We start from the raw sequence: 19,485 nt of genomic DNA, 5'->3' as shown, positions 1-19,485 counted from the left end.
GTTAACTTAAGCCTCAAGATCAACTTTGATTTGGTCTCGATAGATAGTCACCTTTCTCTGCACATAATTCCTGCTTCCCAAGGAGACGACATTAGGGATGTGGCATTCGGGAGCAATAGGCCCAGGGGGTACAAGGCGGCTGACAAATGGCTGCCGTTGTCTTCCTAGTTCCACGTCCATCCCAGCTCTGTCCCCTCTCTGGACAGACAATGCAACAGCATCTCTCTTCCTCAAGAGCTAAGTGGGGAAACGCCAATCACTCAATGACCTGTGGGGTCAGCAACAGTCTACTGGGACCTGGCCATGACTGGATTTATCTATTTGGTGATGGGCAGACTCACCACAAAACAGCTTTTACCTCAGAGTTTGTTCTGGAGCCAAATATAAGTGACAATGTCCTAAGAATGGATTCAGGTTATGCCAAATGCCACGCTCTACTTGTAATCATCTAATAAAGTTATGGAGTTTTTATAGTTAACGGCAACAGAAAGTTCTAAGTCAAGACACTTCTTAAATACATTGGTGGAAACGTCAGAGAGGTGAGGAAACTTCTGCCATAAGTCTTAGATGGTCTCTGACTGACATTCTTAGCATCCATTCTATCTCATAGAAGATAGTGGTCTGTCAAGATATTGCCACAAAGTAACAGAAATTCGAAGTCATAGATTTAAATCCTGCAATTTGTATGGCTTCCAGAAATCAGTCTTAGCGTCTACTTTCTAAAATGAGGAATGAAGCACCTGTCTCATATCTCAAGTAGTGATATTAAGATTATAAATGAGGGAGGGAGAGAGAGCTCAGTGGCTAAGAGTATGTTGATCTTCCAGAAGACCTGAGTTTGATTCCCAGCACTGATGTCAGGCTTACAACCACCTTTAACTCCAGCCCAAGATGATCCAATGCCCCTGGCCTCAGAGGGCACCCATGCTCACGTGTACATGCCACTCACAGGTATACACACACATACATAATGAAACCTTTGAAAAGATGCAAATGAGGTGATATATGCAAATGTGACTTGTACACATAATTATAAACTACAAGATCATAGTATTCCAAATCTCACTGAATGGAGATTTGTTCTTCATAACACTCAAAATTAAATTCCCAAATTATATGGCTACATTCAAAGAAAATTGCTTTCAGTTTTCAACACATCTGGTTAACGCTGCAGTTAGCAAAGCTACAGGAGTAGCACTAGTGTAGTGTGCTAGTCTAGAGTGTGGTACAGCCTACTCTCCCCTAAGAAGACAGAGCCAGTCACAAACCCACAAGGAGATGTCAATGTCTCTAGTCATTTGGGAAAGGAACATCAAGCCATAACAGCAGGTGCCGGCAATGGTGTGGAGAATGCAGTAATAAATAGCACTTCAGTGACCCATTTGACAATTTCTCAAAAAGTTAAGCAGAGGGTTATCACTGGCCAGCAGTTTAACATCCAGGAAAATACATGAGGAGACCAAAATGTGTACAACCTTATACATCAGTGTTCACAGCACCGTTCTTCATAGTAGACAGACCCAGGAATGACCCAAATGTCCATCAGTGTAGAAGGGGTGCAAATGTGGTATACTCATAGGCCAGAATACCCTTTGGCCACCAAGTCCAATGAAATGCTGACAGAAAGTATGGCTGGCCTGGATAAACCTCAGATGTGTTATACTAAGTGAAGGAAACATGACACAAATCATAGGATTACAAATCATAGGATTACTTTCATAAGTAAAGCTCCACATGGGCAATGTATAAAGACAGACAGTAGACCTGAGCCTACCATGGTAGGGAGTGAGAGTGGGGAGTGACACTATGTACACAAGTGTTCTAGAATTGGTTGTGTTAGTTACACAATCCTTGACCTACAGTAGAGAGCACCGAACTGTATCCTATAAAATGGGTAAGCTAGGAGACTTAGGTCTCAGACTTAATAGACAAACCCAATACCTGAGCTTCCTCCCACACCTGTAATAGCACTGAGCACAGGCTGTTCTTAATCTGACCTGTCCTGGCACTGGACCCCAGGTTGCCACTTGCAGAGGATTAGAGTTCAGAATGATGAAACCCATTGGCCATCCTGAACTAAATACTGTCCAGTGACCCTCAAATAAACCACTCTGGCCAAGTAAAACATGACAAACCAAGGAAGATGGGAGGGAGCACAGGCCACAGAGCAACTATCTAAGAGAGAAGCTGGATGCTCAGTCCCATGCTTTACTGTGACAATACCAAGGGACAATGAAGGGCACAAAGCATCTCTCTCTCAGGGCCCCTTCTTTCTTGTTCTGAAATTGGCTGGTACCAGCCGCATTCTTCTTTTGTTTTTTAATAAGAAACAAGTGTTCTTAAGGAGGACACTGAGATGTACATGTACACAGTGAAAGGACATAAGGAGGACACTGATGTACATGTACGCAGTGAAAGGACATAAGGAGGACACTGATGTACATGTACGCAGTGAAAGGACATAAGGAGGACACTGAGATGTGTGTGTACACAGTGAAAAGACATAAGGAGGACACTGAGATGTGCGTGTACACAGTGAAAGGACATAAGGAGGACACTGATGTGCGTGTACACAGTGAAAGGGTGTTTGCACAGGCTATCTCTCTTATGCTCCTGACTGGAGGCACCTTCACATGGTCTCCATCCTACACCCTGGTGATTAGGTTTCCTTATGGCAGCGTCTCCCGTTAGCTGTCTCCACTTCAGAGAACAGGTGGCCCTGCTGTCATGCATGCCAGCTCATTCTGGCCACCACCACTCTTTATTATTCCTGCCACACTGCCACTTTTTCATGTCTAATGGGATTCAGACCACCAAAAGGCTGGAGTAGGCCACACTGAACCCAGATCTTTTTGGGGTCAGTAGGTGTTCTCTGGCCTTCTGGTTCACCTTGAGATCGCCCCTTCCATTCCCACAGAAGACTTGGCGTTCTCTTTTCTGGATGAGTCTCTTGCACAGGGACAGTGGGTGGAGGTTCTTGTCAATTGTATCACAGGCTGAAGGGCGTGTGTTACCACGTATGGATATTCTGGTGACCTTGTTTCCCCAAGGAAAGTTCTGAGACCATCGTTCTAAAGAGGCTACAACAATAGCTTTCAGAACAAGCTGCATCCACTCATTCTCACAAACAAGACTTTTACTCTGGAAATTAGAGAACAAAATCCACTCCAGCAAATCACAGTTGATTTACAGAAAACAAAAATACAGTGTTGGGACTGGATCTTTTGGTAATCCACAGAGTGACTTGGAAGGTAGAGCCTCATATACAATATTCTCTGATTAACTCATTATATTAATAGATGTGACAAGACGACTTGCAAGTTACAGCTGTGTCCCCTGAGTATCCACTAAACGGCAGACACTGCTGTACACTTTATACGCCTTACCTTTATGTCCCAGGACAATCCTCAAGGGAGCTACCACTTTCCTGCTAAAGATGGAAACTGGGATCTGAAGACTGAATGTGCCCAAGATTACCAGCCAGTTCCAGCAAAGCAGACCCGCAGATTCATCCGCTGAACTTTTGCTACGAGCAAGTGTGATGCCTTTTCAAAACACATAATGAATGAATCAAAACACCAATTTTTAGTGCTTTCAAGCAAGAAAACACTTGATTTCTAACATAAATACTCGCATTTACTTTTTCAAAAACAAAAGTAATACATTACCAGATCTAACATGGATACTCACAAAGCAAATCTGAGCGGACACTGCAGGGGCTAGTGTCTCTTCACACACTGCACACTCTGACAGGCACCACCTTACCTCACAGGGAGCTCATGACAAAGCAGGGAAAACTGAGAGCCCTGGGGGCTGTCCTCTTATAGAGGAAGCCTGCTCCAGAGTAGTCGGTACCTCACCTCAAGTCACACAGCTGACACGGAGAGCCGACACCCAACTCCAGACCTCCTGCCCTCAAGAGCTACCACAGCACTGTCCAAGTTAAGTACACAGTTAAGCCTGTTGGCCACATTTTCTTTTCCATAATTTGTTCTGCCTTGCCACAAAATATAATTGTATGAGATCTAAAATTAAGTTTCTCAGGACAAAATTTCTAGTTATAAGGGAAACAAAAATCTATTGTTAAAGTCAAAACTCAAAGGCCTCAACAAATGCACGTCTGTGTGTGTTGGGAAGAGGAAGGCGCTCAGGTGAGCCAGGCTGTAGTTAGAAAGCTGCCGGCTGAGCAGGGCTCTAGCCACTTCCTTCTGCATTACGTAAACCTCCTTGGGCTCCCTATTGCCCTGCCACTTCCTGTTGCGCAAGGACAAACAATGGGCAGACTGTCGCCAATGTTTCCATTAATTACACCACAGGCTGAGTGGCATTGATTACCGCATACTGGACATTTTGAAATGACCCCATTTCCTTTGTTCAAATACTCTACCCAAGCGTGTCAGTAAAGGAACACACTTTACTCATGTCTGAGAAAATGAGAGATGCCAGCAGCTGGGGATCTGAATGACGTCATCACGCTGTTCCAAGTATTATTTTATGGCTTGCCCAGCTTCTCGTTATGCTGGCTTCCCTTCTAAGCTATGTCTAACTAAGAAGGAAATCTTAAAACTTAAGTCAGTCTCCTAAACAAAACCTGTTCAATTCAGCAGATCATGCCCCTCACACCTGGACTGGAAAAGGCTACCAACAGCAGCAAATAAGAGAAAGAAAGAGCTGTCAGGCTGTGTGGGAGCAAGGCAGGAGGCTAGACCGGAACTACGGGCTCAGTTGAAGTCAGAGCCTCACACTCACTATAATTCTCAGCTCCAGGCCTAAGTCTGAGTGAGACCCTGGGGATGGAAGGCTAATACTAAATCTGGGCCCCAAAAGTCAAAGAAGAAATTGAGGGAGACAGTCAGACAGATGAAGACCTCCAAACATACAGAGCTATCATTTTAGGACTCCTTGTTTCAATGTCCAAGATGAAAGGAAAGTAAGTCTGTTCGAGTTAAGTTACATTCTGGTATTTTTACGCTGGCAACCTGGATCAGCTAAGTGCTCTGTGATCCCTCTAAGTATGACCTGCCCCTGTGACCCAGAGAATGACTGCAGATGTGGTTGAGATAAACTCCTCACCAAACTCCTCTACCACTGGCCTGCAGAATGAACTGAGTTTTCAATCTGAGATGGTGACAGCAGACTAAGGATTTGGTAAGAACACCCCTGCCATCAACCAGGAGCTACTACATATGAGCTGCACACGAGACTGGATGCTGAGTCCAGAGGCCCACACCATTTCCTACTCACCATAGGTGTAACTATGCACATTCAGTGCATAAATTGATCCAGAAAACATTTTCCAGATTCTAAGGGAGAAACAACCCTTTCCTTCTGAAAAGGGGCATGAGGATGGTTAGGCTGGTGTCTGAGGGAGGACGAGTGCTGCAGGACGTAGATTAGTCTAGCAGGGCGGGTAGAACAGAAGGCACAGTGTAGGAGATGAGACCAGCCAACAGCCTAAATTCGGCCGATTGTGGAGACTTCAATGATGACCATTACACATCATACGGAAGGCAGGCGAGTGTCTGACTACAGAGAGTCAAAGTCTCAGAGAAAGCAAAGGGAAATAAATGCTGAGGTACTCTGGGTACAGGAAGGAGCCATCATGGAGGACATGTTCCGACTCTGACAGAGTACTGCTCTGCACTCCCTCTCTGTGTTTGAGATAAAGACGTTTTATTCCAGAAATGACATTTGTTTTCAGAGCTCCTTAGGGTCCTCTTGTCTGAGCTGCAGTCTGACTGTTACCATACCCTTCCACATCAGCAATTCCCAGCAATTTAGTCCGCCCTCAGACAAGAAAGACGCTCTCCTGACCAGCGTGCAAAGCGGGAGCTGTGGAATCCCACCAAGATGTCAGCCAAGTTTTGGGTCTGTCCCTCGGAGACGGTTCAGGGATCGCAGAGGCCTGGGAGAAGCAGGAAATGCTTTTATAAGGAGTAGTATAGGTCTTCAAGTGTCTTCCCAGCAACAGAGGAGACTTCTGAATGAGCAGGTGGCTGTGACAGTAAAGAGTAGTGAGGAGTAAATTCGTGGGCACTGGCTGGCACTGCCAACGAACCCGGTCACTGTCATGTAAAGAGACTTGCAGGTCTGCTGCTCGGTCCTAGCTAGGAGGTCTTAAGAGCTACTGTCCGGGAAGGCCACCCAGGCCAGTTGGAGATGGCTTCTACATCTCCTTGCTTAGTGTCGGCTCCTCCCCCGGAGTAGAAGGTCTAGGAAGGGTTTTCCGGTTTGTCAGTCCTAGTTCCTTGACACCTGCACAGAGCCCTGGCACAGAGCTAGTTCTCCCACCCGGGGTGAGATAAAGGTGCATGGGCGCAGAGCTCTGAGCACTTCTTAGTGTCTGTCCACTTTGACTCTCATTGCTGTGCTACAACACTGACAGAAACCAACCTGGGGAGCAAAAGGTCTAACTGGCATTCCCATGTCCCAGCCCATCACTGAGTGTTAGGAACTCAAGCAGGGCAGGACCTGCAGGCAGGAACTGAAGCAGAAACCATCAAGAGTGCTAATTACACCCTTGCTCTCAATGGCTTGGTCAGCCTTTCTAGAACATCCCAACCACCTCACAGGGGTGGTACCACCCAAAGCGGGCTGGGCCCTTCCACATGGATCATTAATCAAGAAAATGCTCCAAAGATCTGCCCAAAGGCCAGTCTGACAGAGGCAAATCCCCAACTGAGATTCCTGCTTTCCAAGTGACTCTAGTTGGTGTCAAGTTGACAAAAACTAACCAGCAAATTTGGTGAGAAAAAAAAAAATCTGTGTTTAAGATGAAGAGTTTAGGGGTTGGGGATTCAGCTCAGTGGTAGAGCGCTTGCCTAGCATGTGCAAGGCCCTGGGTTCGGTCCCCAGCTCTGGGGGAAAAAAATCTGTGTTTAAGATGAAGAGTTTATAAAATAAAAGAATAAAGAAAGAAGAAGTGAAGACAGGTCGAGGAAGTATTACTAACAATCCACCCCTAATGTGCATGTAATTGATTAGTTAATGGGCTGCCATGTGTCCTTCTGACCTTTTGGAGTATAAAACGCAGCTGAAGTCGTGTAACGTTCCACGTGTTGGTTTTGTTCAGTGGTCTTGGCCTTCTTAAAGTGCTCTTTAAGGACACAGTTTCACACATAACTCCCGTGCTCACCCACAGTAGGCCTTAAACTCTGTAGTTTGCTGTGTGACTGACCCAGAGTCTCCAGCTTTGCAACACACGTACTGAGAAGTACAAGTCCTGAGAGGACACAGATGCTCCAACCATGGCCCACGTTTAGTATAACCTTGAGCACACACCCATTCCCAGCTCCTGTGGATGCAGTCATGCAGTTGAGTTCATCCAGAGTTGTCTGAAGCTGGCAGGTTCAGCCTGTAAGACACTCCTACTGATCTTTGCCGTTCGTGGTGTCTGCCAGGTAGATGCTAGGAAGACCCCAGAGCCACAAGGTGTGAGGAACCTGGAGATCTGAGCTGAGAAGAGACCCATCTGCTAACAAAGAGTTACCTTGAACATGAGTACAAGCCCTACTTCCACAACATCTGAAACGTTACACACGCCAAGTGCATTTACGGCTGCAGCACGGTCTACCCATTCCAATAACTCTCAAAAGAGTTATTTTTCCCTGACAGAATGAGACAGCTTATCAATTTGTAGGATGAAGTAACTGAAGACTCTAGGAAGCTGTTCAGTTAACGAGCTCTCGTTGTTTACCACAGGCTGGGCATTATGTTAGACTTTTCTGCAGTGAGCCAGCTTTCTATTACCATAAAAAACAAACCCTGATATAACCGGCTTAGACGTTTACACTAATCTTTAAATTTGCACCACTGTAAATTGTAAGTCAGACAGGGAGCATGGGCCTTTTTGAAACAGCTTGTTTCTTGCAGCAGGCTGGCATATAGGAGTTTGAGGAAGAGGGAAACTCTGTGTCCAAGAAGCTACAGGCTAACACTACGCAGGATGGGGTTTCTTTGAAGGATTTGGCCACTATAAATAACTTGGAGATCTCCTTCCTGGGTGGCTCCACCACCTCCCAACAGTGTGACCCAGGGGACCAAACCTTTAATACATGAACATTTGGATGACATACAAGATCAAAACTATCATAGGGCCAGTGTCCAAATCTGCTAATGTTCTTTATTACTTTCCACGAAGAGATGCGGGACAGCAAGATCTTCTCTAAGCCCTATTCCCACGTCCACAGACTAAGGGTCCTTACTACTTCCCACCCACTAGCTTTTAGACAACAGGTATTTTCTGGGGCTCCTTACGGGAGGCGGCCACCCTTGAAAGCCTCTAACGCTGCCCAGTCTGTAGAGGGAGAAGACAGGGGTTTTAGAGCCTGGCACGTGTGGCAGCAGCAAGAGAGCGGACAGAGCCAGCTGTCCAGGGACACATCTAGGGCAGGCATGCTGTGGGTAAGTACGGCTCTTCACACATGCTTGAAAGTCAGTGTCTGAATATGAAGAGAGTTAAATCTCAGAGCAGGGAGAGCCAAATAACCAGGCTGTGCTCATGTCTGGCCAAAAAACACAACCCTAAATTTCCAACAGTCAAGTAATAAATTTGACTGGGCCCTCCTCCAGGGTTTCTGTGTGTTGGCAAGGCAGGGATGGTGGAAAGGAGCAGGGCCAAGGCCCAAGGAAGCACTGCACAGCATGTGTTACGGCCAGGACCACAGTGAGCCCCGTCTCCCATCTACATGTCCTGCCACTCAAGGGACTTGCTGTGTTTCTTACTGCAAAGAAAGGCTGCCCTGAGGAGAAAGAGGACCGGATTATAATTACATTGTGTGCTCTCAATCTGAAATTTATATCAGAGTAATGTGTAAGATAGAAAAAGAAAAGTCAGGCTTTTCTGGAAATGCTTTGTCTCAGTATTTCAGCAAAAAAGCAGCCAGCTATCTCAATGCTTTGCCAAAACCGTTGGTTTTAAAATAAAGCATTCACAACTCATTTTATAATCTCAGGTCAAGGAAGCAGAAATTGATGCCAGAATTGTGCTCAAAGCAAGGACAGGAGTCAGCCCGTGTTATTAAAGGAGGTTCAGTGTACAGTGGCAGATAGAGCGTTGGACAGCAAGGACAGGAGTCAGCCCGTGTTATTAAAGGAGGTTCAGTGTACAGTGGCAGATAGAGCGTTGGACAGCAAGGACAGGAGTCAGCCCGTGTTATTTAAAGGAGGTTCAGTGTACAGTGGCAGACAGAGCGTTGCCAGGCCAGTGGTTCATGCTGGTCAGACTTGGTGAACTGAAGGCACTAAAGCCATCTTAGGGTTCCACACTGTGGGAACCACTCTTACCCTCCGTCAATCGCTGTAACACAGTACAGTAGTCAGCTCACACACTTGGCGAATGGGTCCATCCAGCTCTATATTACAAAAGGAAATCCCTGAGGGCTCCCATGCCCCCAACCCCTATCCTGCGTGCAGACTCAGAAATGGCAGCCCCCCACATTTCTTCACACTTCAGTTGAGTGCCTACTATGTGAAAAAAGAGTAATTAAAAGTGAAACGAAGGGTTCCAGACAAGGAGACCATAGCAAGGGCTTTCCTTATATGAAGTATTCGTACTCAAAGTACTTTGGAGGGCTTTTGGTGTTTGCTTTGGATTTTTGGGATATTTGCATAGACTTTACCATTTGCATACCCTTGATCCAGCCATCTGAAATTGTAAATTTCCCCAAATCTGATACTGTTTGCTTCTCGGGTCAATGCTCAAAAATTTCCATATTTTAGAGCATCTTAGATTTTGATAACTTGATTGGAGTGTTCACCTCATAGGGTGGGGGTCGGGAGGGAGGAGACAGAGACAGAGGGAGAGACAGAGGGAGAGGGGGAGAGAGGGGGAGGAGGAGGGAGGGAGGGAGGGAGGGAGGGAGGGAGGGAGAGAGAGAGAATAGTAGCAATCAGAAGACCCATCAGTCAAGTCAGTAAGAAACTTGCCCTGCAAACATGAAGCCCTGCTGTCTTTGACCCCAAACCCACATTCTGAAAGAGAGCCGGGTCTGGTGATGTATTCTTGTAATGGCAGCAGTAGAGAGATCCCTGGGGTTTGCTGGGCCAACCAGCCTAGCCTAATCAGTGAGTTCCAGACCCTGTATCAAGCAAGGTAACAGGCCTCTAGTAATGACACCTAAGGTGGACTTTTGGCTTTTACACCCATGTTCACATGCACACATACATGTGCATCTGCACGCATACACACACAATTTCTCTTTCAATATCATTTTAGTCATTAAGTACTAGAAAAGCCTTAGGCAAATCCCAAGTAAACGTTAAGGACTGGGGTTTCTTGATCTGTGCAGTGAATTAAGACTCTTTAGGATCTGTTTCCAATCTTATGTGACCATGTGTCTTTCTGAGCAGGGACTGCAATTCTTTCCACCAAAACTCCTGGTGCTTCTCAGCATCCTATGCTATATGGCATATACTAATGCTGATACACCTAAGAGCTAAACAGAGGCATTGCTAGAGGCAGACCAGGGTTTACTCAGAAGATCTTTAAGCAAGGATACAATAGTAGACTAAGAGCGAGAACACATGCCTAGTACCTTCATCTTGGGTTAGAAGCTATGAACTTGTGTCCAGGGACAGCAGCTAAAGTGAAGTACAAATGTGACCAAATCATGGCCGAGATCAGTATGACAGGAGAAGCCCCACTGTCTCTGCTGTGTCTTCTGTCACTTGCCTCCTCCCTATCCCTTGTGTTGCTAAAATTCCTTCCCTGGGTGAGACAGAAACAAAGTCAACAGCATCTACCCCTGCTCCTAGAGTCCTAAGGACAAACTAGATAAGATTCCATCAAAGTTCGCCTCAGGGGACCAGTGAGGTCATTACACTTACTTACATAGCACAGGTGAGGAGTTATGAGCAGATCATAGACGACCTTAAAGCAGCCACACTGCAAGGTCTGCTCTCAGCATGGACAGTATCTTTCCCATAGCTACATAGATGGAACCCCTTCTCCTGATTCCCTCCCACCTTGTCCTCTAGTCCCACCCAGAAGACCATGTGCAACTGATGCAGAATTGTGTGCAATTGGTTGGGAGCAGTGGCTGGATACTCAGGTGAGGATCCCAGACCCTCCCTACCCCCTCCTCTTATGAGGGAAGGGAGATAAAGTCAGTAGGCACAGCTGTGATAATCTTTTGCAAGCAGGCCCAGCAGAATGCCCAAAGATGTGGCAGTTTTGGCCAGAAGGAATAGTCTGGTTCAACCCCCTATCTCCAGAGAAAAACACACTGGTTGGCAAACAATCTCCTTATAACTGGCCTTTCAGTACACCTGAATTTCAACGACAGATGTAGCCTAAAGTGTAAAGTGTCTGTCTGTCACTTTCAATCATTAACAGAAATAAGAAGATACCCAAAAAACCACCAAAAGTGATCAGAAGTGACTATTTACGTCCCTGCTTAGAAACTAGGGACTGCTATTTTATCACCATCTATTTCCAGATCTCCAGAAAAGCCAAGCTTCCTAGGGAGCAAACCAGTTTGCTATTCATACGCATTACTAGAGTCAGACCAAACAGATAGATTAACTACAAAATTTCCAAAAGTCACATACTTTTGGTATGAAAGAAATCACTCAGGGTTTGTGGGAAACCACAGTTCACAGAAAATATCTGCCTTGCCTCTCTTCAGGTTTTATCACATAGGTTGTTGAAGGCAGGGTTCTAAATGGGCCAGGACTTGGCCTGCTACTAGAATTAAGAAACTTCACATGAGTCAGTTCATGGCATGTCAGGCCCTTCTCTTTCAGTCACCATGTGCACCAAGGACAATGACTACACTGCAGTTCTGATGGTACAACAGTCCCAGTCTGAAGCACGGTGCCAAGAGTAAGTCACTTTTACTTCCTCAGTCCTCACTGTTCTTATATCTCTGAATTAACAGACCAAGAGACTGAGGCTTACAAGGACTGAGTAAACAATCTGAGGCTGCCCAACTAGATAGACAGTGTGAGGATTGGACCCTGCCATGTGGCTCTGGTGTTCACAGAACCATTGTGTGAAATGGCTCACAAACACAAAGGCCAGAGACTAGTGTTTCAACATGAGACATCCCAAATGGAGAATGACAGCTGTAACTCTGTCACATTCATTCTCTCTCTCTCTCTCTCTCTCTCTCTCTCTCTCTCTCTCTCTCTCTCTCACACACACACACACACACACACACACACACAGAGAGAGAGAGAGAGAGAGAGAGAGAGAGAGAGAGAGAGAGAGAGAGAGGTGATATTTATGTACTTGTAATTTATCTTATTTTATGACTGGGTAGGCTGCTTTAACTGACTTCAATTTATATATTTAAATAATGAGACACTAGATCAAGGGATCTCCAAGATCTGCCCAATGCCAATATGCTATGGTCTTTAATGCAGAAGTATGAGTGTTTTCTCAAAGCACAAATCTGTTTTTCACTGTCCCTGAAGCCCCAAAGCTAACTTTTTCCTAAGACTGTCAAATGTCTCCCATCTATCTATACTCAGACCCCATGACCTGTTTCCTCTAATATTTCACTTATACCCTATTGTCCCAGGATACCCTGATATCTCAGAGAAATCCCACTTTGCAACCAGTCTCCACTGGCAGCACTGACAGTGCTCTGTCCACAGTGATGGAGGCTTTATATTTTTGTTCTATGTATTTTCATTTCCCCAGGCAGACTAACCTCTCAGTGGGCATGCCACAGTTGCTAAGCAACACAGGTTTAGTGATGGGTAAAGGGTAACCTTTCAGCCAATAAGTAAACCAGTGGTCAAAGTCTACTGCGATGCTGGGAGGCAGCGTCTCCATTCTTGTCCCCCCCCCCCGTTATGTGTACATATTTGCAAACATAAAATTATCATTCAAGAGCATGACTCGGGCTGGGGATTTAGCTCAGTGGTAGAGCGCTTACCTAGGAAGCGCAAGGCCCTGGGTTCGGTCCCCAGCTCCGGAAAAAAAAAAAAAAGAACCAAAAAAAAAAAAAAAAAGAGCATGACTCAAATTTCATATTTGGTTTTAATTTTGACATTGTTTTATGCTAACCAAAAACAGAACTAGCTAGGTTTCCTTGTGATGTAAACAAAGTGATCCCAGGCGCTGTGGCCTTATGGATGCCTGCTTCACCCTCTGCTGCATATTCCTGGCAATTAATTACTACGTCTCTGCTTTTCCACACGTACAGCACTGTCACTTTTCCACACTGCACGCAGATCTCTGTGTCCTTCTTGGTAAGAGCAGAGAGCCCGTGCTTGCCCCAAACCTCATTCATCTGGGAGTAACAAATCGCAACCCTTGGGGGTGCGGTGAGCAAAGATGGACGTGTGCTTCAGTAGTTTTCTAACCCTCACCCACTAAAACCTAAAGAACACATGGCACCGCCGGTGGAAATCCTGAGACTGTCACTCTCTCTGCCCTAAGAGCTGTTGAGGTGCTGCTCAGCATGGGAGAACTGTGCCATTTTGTAATAATCATGAGTGACTACAGGTTAACTATCCTGTCTTTGAAATGCTGGAACCAGAAGGGTTTGAGGAGGGTTTATTGTTGTTTGATTTGGGAATAGCTAGATATATATGAGATACTCTGTGAGTGGCATTTATTTACACTTCTTATGTCTTACACACATAGCTTGATGATAATTCTATTTGGTATTTTTAGTTTGTCTATATGGTACTTGCTGCTTGTTTATAGTGCTGGGGATAGAACACAGAGCTTTTACCATGCTAGGCAAACACTCTTTCATTTACCCACATCCCCATCTCTATGACTGTTTAGTGAATGTGACCATCACATTAATTCAGATATAGAACTTTCCACCTGTGGCAAAGCTTCAGATTTTGGAGTGTTTCAGATTATGGGCTGTAACATGTAGTTTCTGTTCCTAGCCCAGCGCACAGCCCGAGACCATGACCGTGTGTTTCTCCTAGGCAAAAACGCCGGCTCTGCCTCTCCAGAGCTCCGAGGTCACTTTCTTGCCAGCCATCATCCCACGGCCTGCGGGCATGCTCTCACCAGCTTGCGCTCCACTGTGGTTACCTCTCCCTGGAGCTCTGTGCTTTGTCCAATCTTCCTGTTCCAAAGTCTGGTTGAATTCTGCCCCAGCTATGTTCCTTCCCTCCTGCCCACCTGAGTCGATGCGAATGGAAAACATTGACTGGAAAATACCAGACAATCTTAGTTTAAAATCAACAAATGACACAATCGCTGGGCGCTAAATCATCGTCATAAACTCATCAACCATTCTATGTTGGAAATCTTCTGGTGGCAGAGGTCACCAATGGGTCTAACAGTTCCCAGTCTACATCCTGCCTCCTCTCGCTCCCCACTTTGCTGTAAAAGACAATTTCTTCCTCCTGTGTCCCCTCTTCCTCTCTCAGAGCCGGAAGGCCCACCTCCTCCTTTTCACCCAGCAATTGACTTCTTGTCATCTTTATTAGCCAATCAATTAATTAGGGAAAAGTCCCCTATATGTACTTGCACTAAAAATGTTCAATATCTCCTGACTACTCAAATTCTAAAAGGTTCTCAAACATAATTTTAAACTCAGTTAAATCTATTAATATGACTGTTCTAAAACTCTGGTTCTCAAGCCTGGCGCCATGTAAAAATCATGTAGAATGGTTTCATAATTATAGGTATCCAGCTTCTTCCCCTTCCGTCTGACCAATGCCCTTAAAATATTTTGGTCTAACTAGCTTCGAAAGAGATTTGGCACTTTTTATTTTATTTTTTTTCTTTTATTAGGGACCCCGTTCTCAGTCCAATGGTTGGCTGTGAGCATCCGCCTCTGTATTTGTCAGGAGACAGCTATATCAGCATATACTTCTTAGCATCCACAATATTGTCTGGCACCAGCACTTTTTAATCAGGAAATAGTTGGTTATTCTCATAATATTCAGGTCACTATTGAACCAATAGGCCTACCTTGACCAGTACTGAAGCTCACAGGGTTCACAGCTCAGTAAGACTTGATGACTAACTAACCCCATTCCCAACCGTCAGCAGCACCTCTAGCACTCTGAACGTCACCTGGTAAAGGAGGAAATGTTTACATCAGTCACAACAGAGAGTAAGTGACTGTGGCATTCTTGGCTCTAAATAGACAGGCAGCACTAAATTAATAGGTATCACTCCTGCTCCCCCAAGGCTCAGGAAACACCACAAAAGGGGGGGGGCAGAAAGACTAAAGAGCAGAGGTGGGTAGCACTGCTGTAAAACAGGGCCCTTGCATTCATGAACTCACATCAGCTATGTACCTAAACAAAACAAGCTCGTCAAGATCCCAGCACGGATGGGAGACGATCCCATAAAGCCCATCTCTAGCTGAGCAGATATTGACAGTTAATGGCTCTTAGAAGAAGGTGAATCACTTCTCTTCAGGAATGTAGCCTCTGGTAGGGTTGCTTGTGCTCCAGCAGGTGATCCACAGCCACGCACACAAGGGCAGCATGTAAGTGGGACTCAGTGGGTCATAAAAAGAAAAAGAAGGCATGAAGTTAGAAGGGGTGTGTGCTGGAGCAAACAGGAGTGAGGGGAGGTGGGATGGGTATGATCCAAAATAGCGTATACATCTCTGAAATTAATGAATAAAGAAAAATAGTATTGGAAATGTATTAAGACAAAAAATGGAAGGAAACTATTTGGGATAAGAGGTCAGCAGAGGCATAAAAGGGAAACAATGGTAAATGAGAAGTGAATATGATCAGATTATATGATAGACATTTATGAAAATGTCATAATGAAACATTTTATATGGTAAATATATGCTAATAATAAGCTTTTACTTCTGTGAGATGTTAACAGATGTTACTTAAGACAACTGTTTTGAGGTGAAGTTAGTTTGGAATGTACTGGGTTTCTTTATTGTGAGACTCCTAAGAACTTCAAGTAATATGCAAAAATTTTAATATCTATGATGTGACTTTTCAGGGTGTGGTAATGAATATGCAAGAAGTTTAACCTACATGAGTTTTCAAGACTTGTTTTGGAAAGCAGTCCTTTCTAGCAGTGGTTCCCACATCCCAGTTAATGAAGGGCAGCATTAGGTATCATTTGGCAAGCTTATTAAAACAGTGAATCAGAAGCCACACCCATGGTGGGGAGGAGTGAACACATCATTCAAATGAACAAAGTGAAGGGACACATGCATACTCAACTTTGGGGATTAGAGCTCTACAGCTCATAATGTAATTGAACAAGTATTTGAAAGGCTAGGGCTGAAAAGAGAGATATTGGGAGAGTACGTGCCTAACATGCCCAAGGTGCCAGGTTCCATTCCTAGCACTGCGTAACTTGAGAGTGGTGGTGTGCACCCGTAATCCCAGCACTCAGAGTGGAAGCAGGAGGACTGCAAGGTTAAGGTTATCCTCAGTACCAACCTGGACTACATGAGACCCCGTCTTAACATATATATTTAAGGCTACATCAATGCCAAGCAGTGAGAAAGGTCATATTGAATAGTTCCAGATAATAGCATTTGCTACAATTTGCACATAAAGTCCTCCTCAAAATGTTCCTGATTGTCTCCTTGAAAGACTGATGCTTGACAGCTTGTACAGGAAGATGGGGGCCTAGATGCCTGACATTGGTCACTGGGGACGTGCTTTTGAAGGGTGTTTTCTCCCTGGCCTCTCAGCTGCCACAGGCTGCTCACCTCTGCTCCACCACATACTTCCTGCTCTGCCTCACCATGACCTAGAAACAATGGAGCCCAGGCCACACACTGAAACTGAGTAAATCTATGTCAGCTATTTCACCACTGGGACGCTGACTAACCAAATTGTTTTATTCATTAAAGAAAAATGCATATGTTCATACCTTTATGAAAACAGTGCTAAGTGGTGGAAGTGTCAGCCCATTTAAACCTACTGCTACAGTGACCCTCTGGAACAGAGTCTCAGGGTCTCCGAGAACAGCCTATCTTTCATTACTCATTAAAGCAAAGTGTTGTGATGGGCGGCCCCTCACCTGCTTTACATGGTCAACTTCTCCTATTGGAGTTGATGACCCACGGCCGGTTGTTAAACACAGAGGTGCCATCCTCTAGTAACTTCTCCTAGATAAAGCTCTTAAATTTTCCTTCACATGATATCACCTCACAGCAGAAATAGGAGTTCTTCCTTAATTGAAAATTTTAAAATGTATATTTGCTTATCCCTTGGTGTTCCCAAGACTGTGCCATGTAATCACCTGACCAGTAAATCATTTCAGTGCTTAAGCGAAGAACCTACTATAATTTCTGGTAACTACACATTTGTACTGTTTTAAATTGATTGATTGATTGATAGAGTCTTTTGTATCAAGGATAGCTTCCAACTTGCTACGTAGCTGGGAATGACCTCGAACTTCTGATCCTGTCTTAACCTGACTTTTGGGATTACAGGTATATACCAGCCATACCAAGTTCACACGGTGCTGGGGAAGGAACCCAGTGATTCTCACTTGCTAAACAAGCAGTGTCTCAACTACAGTGCAGCCCCGGCCTGTACCATGGTCTGTGTTCACAGGCTACTTCACATGAATGATACTGGAGCTGTTCACAAAAGCCTTTGGGGTTAAACAGGCACACTCGCTCACACACAGCAGAGAACACTGAGCTCTTCACGCACTGACACTAGAAGAATAAAGAATACGCTAAGGCACCTACATTCAAAGCAAATGTTTACTATGAAAAGTACAGCCGCTACACAAGAAAAAGCTGAGCACAGGTATAACTAGAGCAAATTCATGACAATAAGGCTCTGCACACTAACACAGCTAACAGCCGTGGAGCAGTCTCCCTACACCCAACGCTGGACTACTGTGGGGTCCATTCCTCACGTGCAGAGAAGTTAAACAAGCCCGACCAACTCAGCTGTGAAGCAGGAGTCAAATTCCAGGCTGTTCTCACCTGAGAACATTCTTCACCAGCATGTCTTACTACTGCCCTGAGTCTGGGATGGAGTCCCCCACAGCCATGTTACCTCTTTGATTCGCTTGACCAGAGCATTCTGGTCGAAAGCGACGGCCTCTGCGCACTGGTGCAGGTGGTCTTGGTACCGGAGGCAGAGCTGCAGCACCTGCTGAGAGTCCAGCTTCTCCAGCCTTGCGTTTGTTGGGGACGTCTGTCCACTCAAGAGCCCTTCAGAGGAGAGAGACGGGAAACGGGTAATGCGAAACACTGCTGATAAACTTGTGACTAAGCCAGCTGAAGTTCACGGAGTCGGGGAAAGAGACATTTAATTTTGCATCTTCTGCTCTAATGAAAACCATTACAACTACCTTTTGTGGAGTCCCACCCACCCGCCACTGCTGTTGCCAGATGCCCTGTGTTTTACTTTCTTAGCGTACTTGATCGAGAGGGAGCCAAGAGTAAACCTTCTGATCGTCATGAAGGGAGTCAGTGGCTCCTCAGCCGGTGCTCCTGGCCTTACCACACTACTACAAAGTATCAGGGGCATAACCCCTTTTGACTAAAGGAGATGGAAGTGCATTTGGTTACTAATACGATTATCTGAGAAACTGAGAAAAATATATAAGGAAATTTTTAAGAATTTGATACCAAAATTAAAACAAAGGCTAGAGTACAAGCGAATCAGCCTGAAACCGTTTAGCTTTTCCTGAAATTGGTTTGTTTAGCCACATAACTTCAACAAGCAAAGAGGGTTACATTCTCAACATCTTCGTACTGAACCACCATGCTTTCCTATAAGCGCAACGTCAGGGTAAAATTACAATCATGTACCACAGAAGAAATCGATTCAACTACAGATGCTATTACACTTGCCTGTGGTCAGAGGGCAAAGCCCTGACCTGAATTTAAGCCCATGCACTTCTGGTTGCTAAGGCAACAGTTCTGCAACTATGGTATCAAGCAAGCTCCTCCCATACATTCTCAAGACTACTGGCGTTGTATCTATTGTATTAACCTATTAAAATTTAAGACTGGTAAAATTCTTTAGTGTTAAATAGTTGTATGTATCTCAAAAAGTCAAAATAATAGTAATATTTTGCAGATTAACATATAACCTATTTTGAGGAAAACATTTCTATTCTCCAAAACACAGAAGACAGAAGGGTTATACCGGTTTTTATTTTCCCAATGTCTTTTTAGTGTTTTGCTTAATAGAAAACAATAGATTCTCTTATCTCCTCTCCATGTAAGTTGCTATTTCTTCTCACAAAGTCTCTGAGAAACTCTGCTGGACACTTTAATAGTGGCTTGCAAATGATGTCCAAGTGCTATCACAAAAATCATCTGACTCCCTTGTAGGGTCTTGGGGCTCCTCAGACACCTGTCCCCCAGCTGGTACATTCTGAGAATCACTCATTAGACCCTAGCATGCTGTTCTTGGATGTGAGACATTGGGCATGTGCTGAGCCTCCCCTGCCAAAGCTCATCCTGTTCCCTTCTACCATCAGCCCCTTGCTGTTCCCATACACGGTATCTCGACACCGAATGCTTCCTCAGCAGGATGATACACAGATGGTACACATACAGCTGCGCTGGGCCTGAGAATCCTCAGGCATCCTACACA

At 45.0% G+C, this 19,485-nt stretch overlaps 1 protein-coding gene across 4 annotated transcripts in view; it reads right to left on the bottom strand.

The window, feature by feature from the left end:
• Borcs5 (BLOC-1 related complex subunit 5) overlaps positions 1 to 19,485 on the bottom strand; it is an 82,311-nt gene that overhangs the window by 5,595 nt on the left and 57,231 nt on the right. For 3 of the 4 annotated variants that reach the window (XM_039107905.2, XM_039107907.2, NM_001108650.2), the window contains one exon: positions 17,932 to 18,089. In XM_039107905.2, coding sequence (XP_038963833.1) covers positions 17,932 to 18,089 — 158 coding nt within the window. Of the gene's footprint in view, positions 1 to 2,310; positions 5,906 to 17,931; positions 18,090 to 19,485 lie in introns of those variants that run through there. The other variant, XM_006237528.5, reaches the window with a different exon arrangement.

This window comes from Rattus norvegicus, chromosome 4, assembly GCF_036323735.1.
Source record: "Rattus norvegicus strain BN/NHsdMcwi chromosome 4, GRCr8, whole genome shotgun sequence".
Classification (NCBI taxonomy): Eukaryota; Metazoa; Chordata; class Mammalia; order Rodentia; family Muridae; genus Rattus; species Rattus norvegicus.
This window is presented reverse-complemented; position numbering and strand designations above follow the sequence as displayed.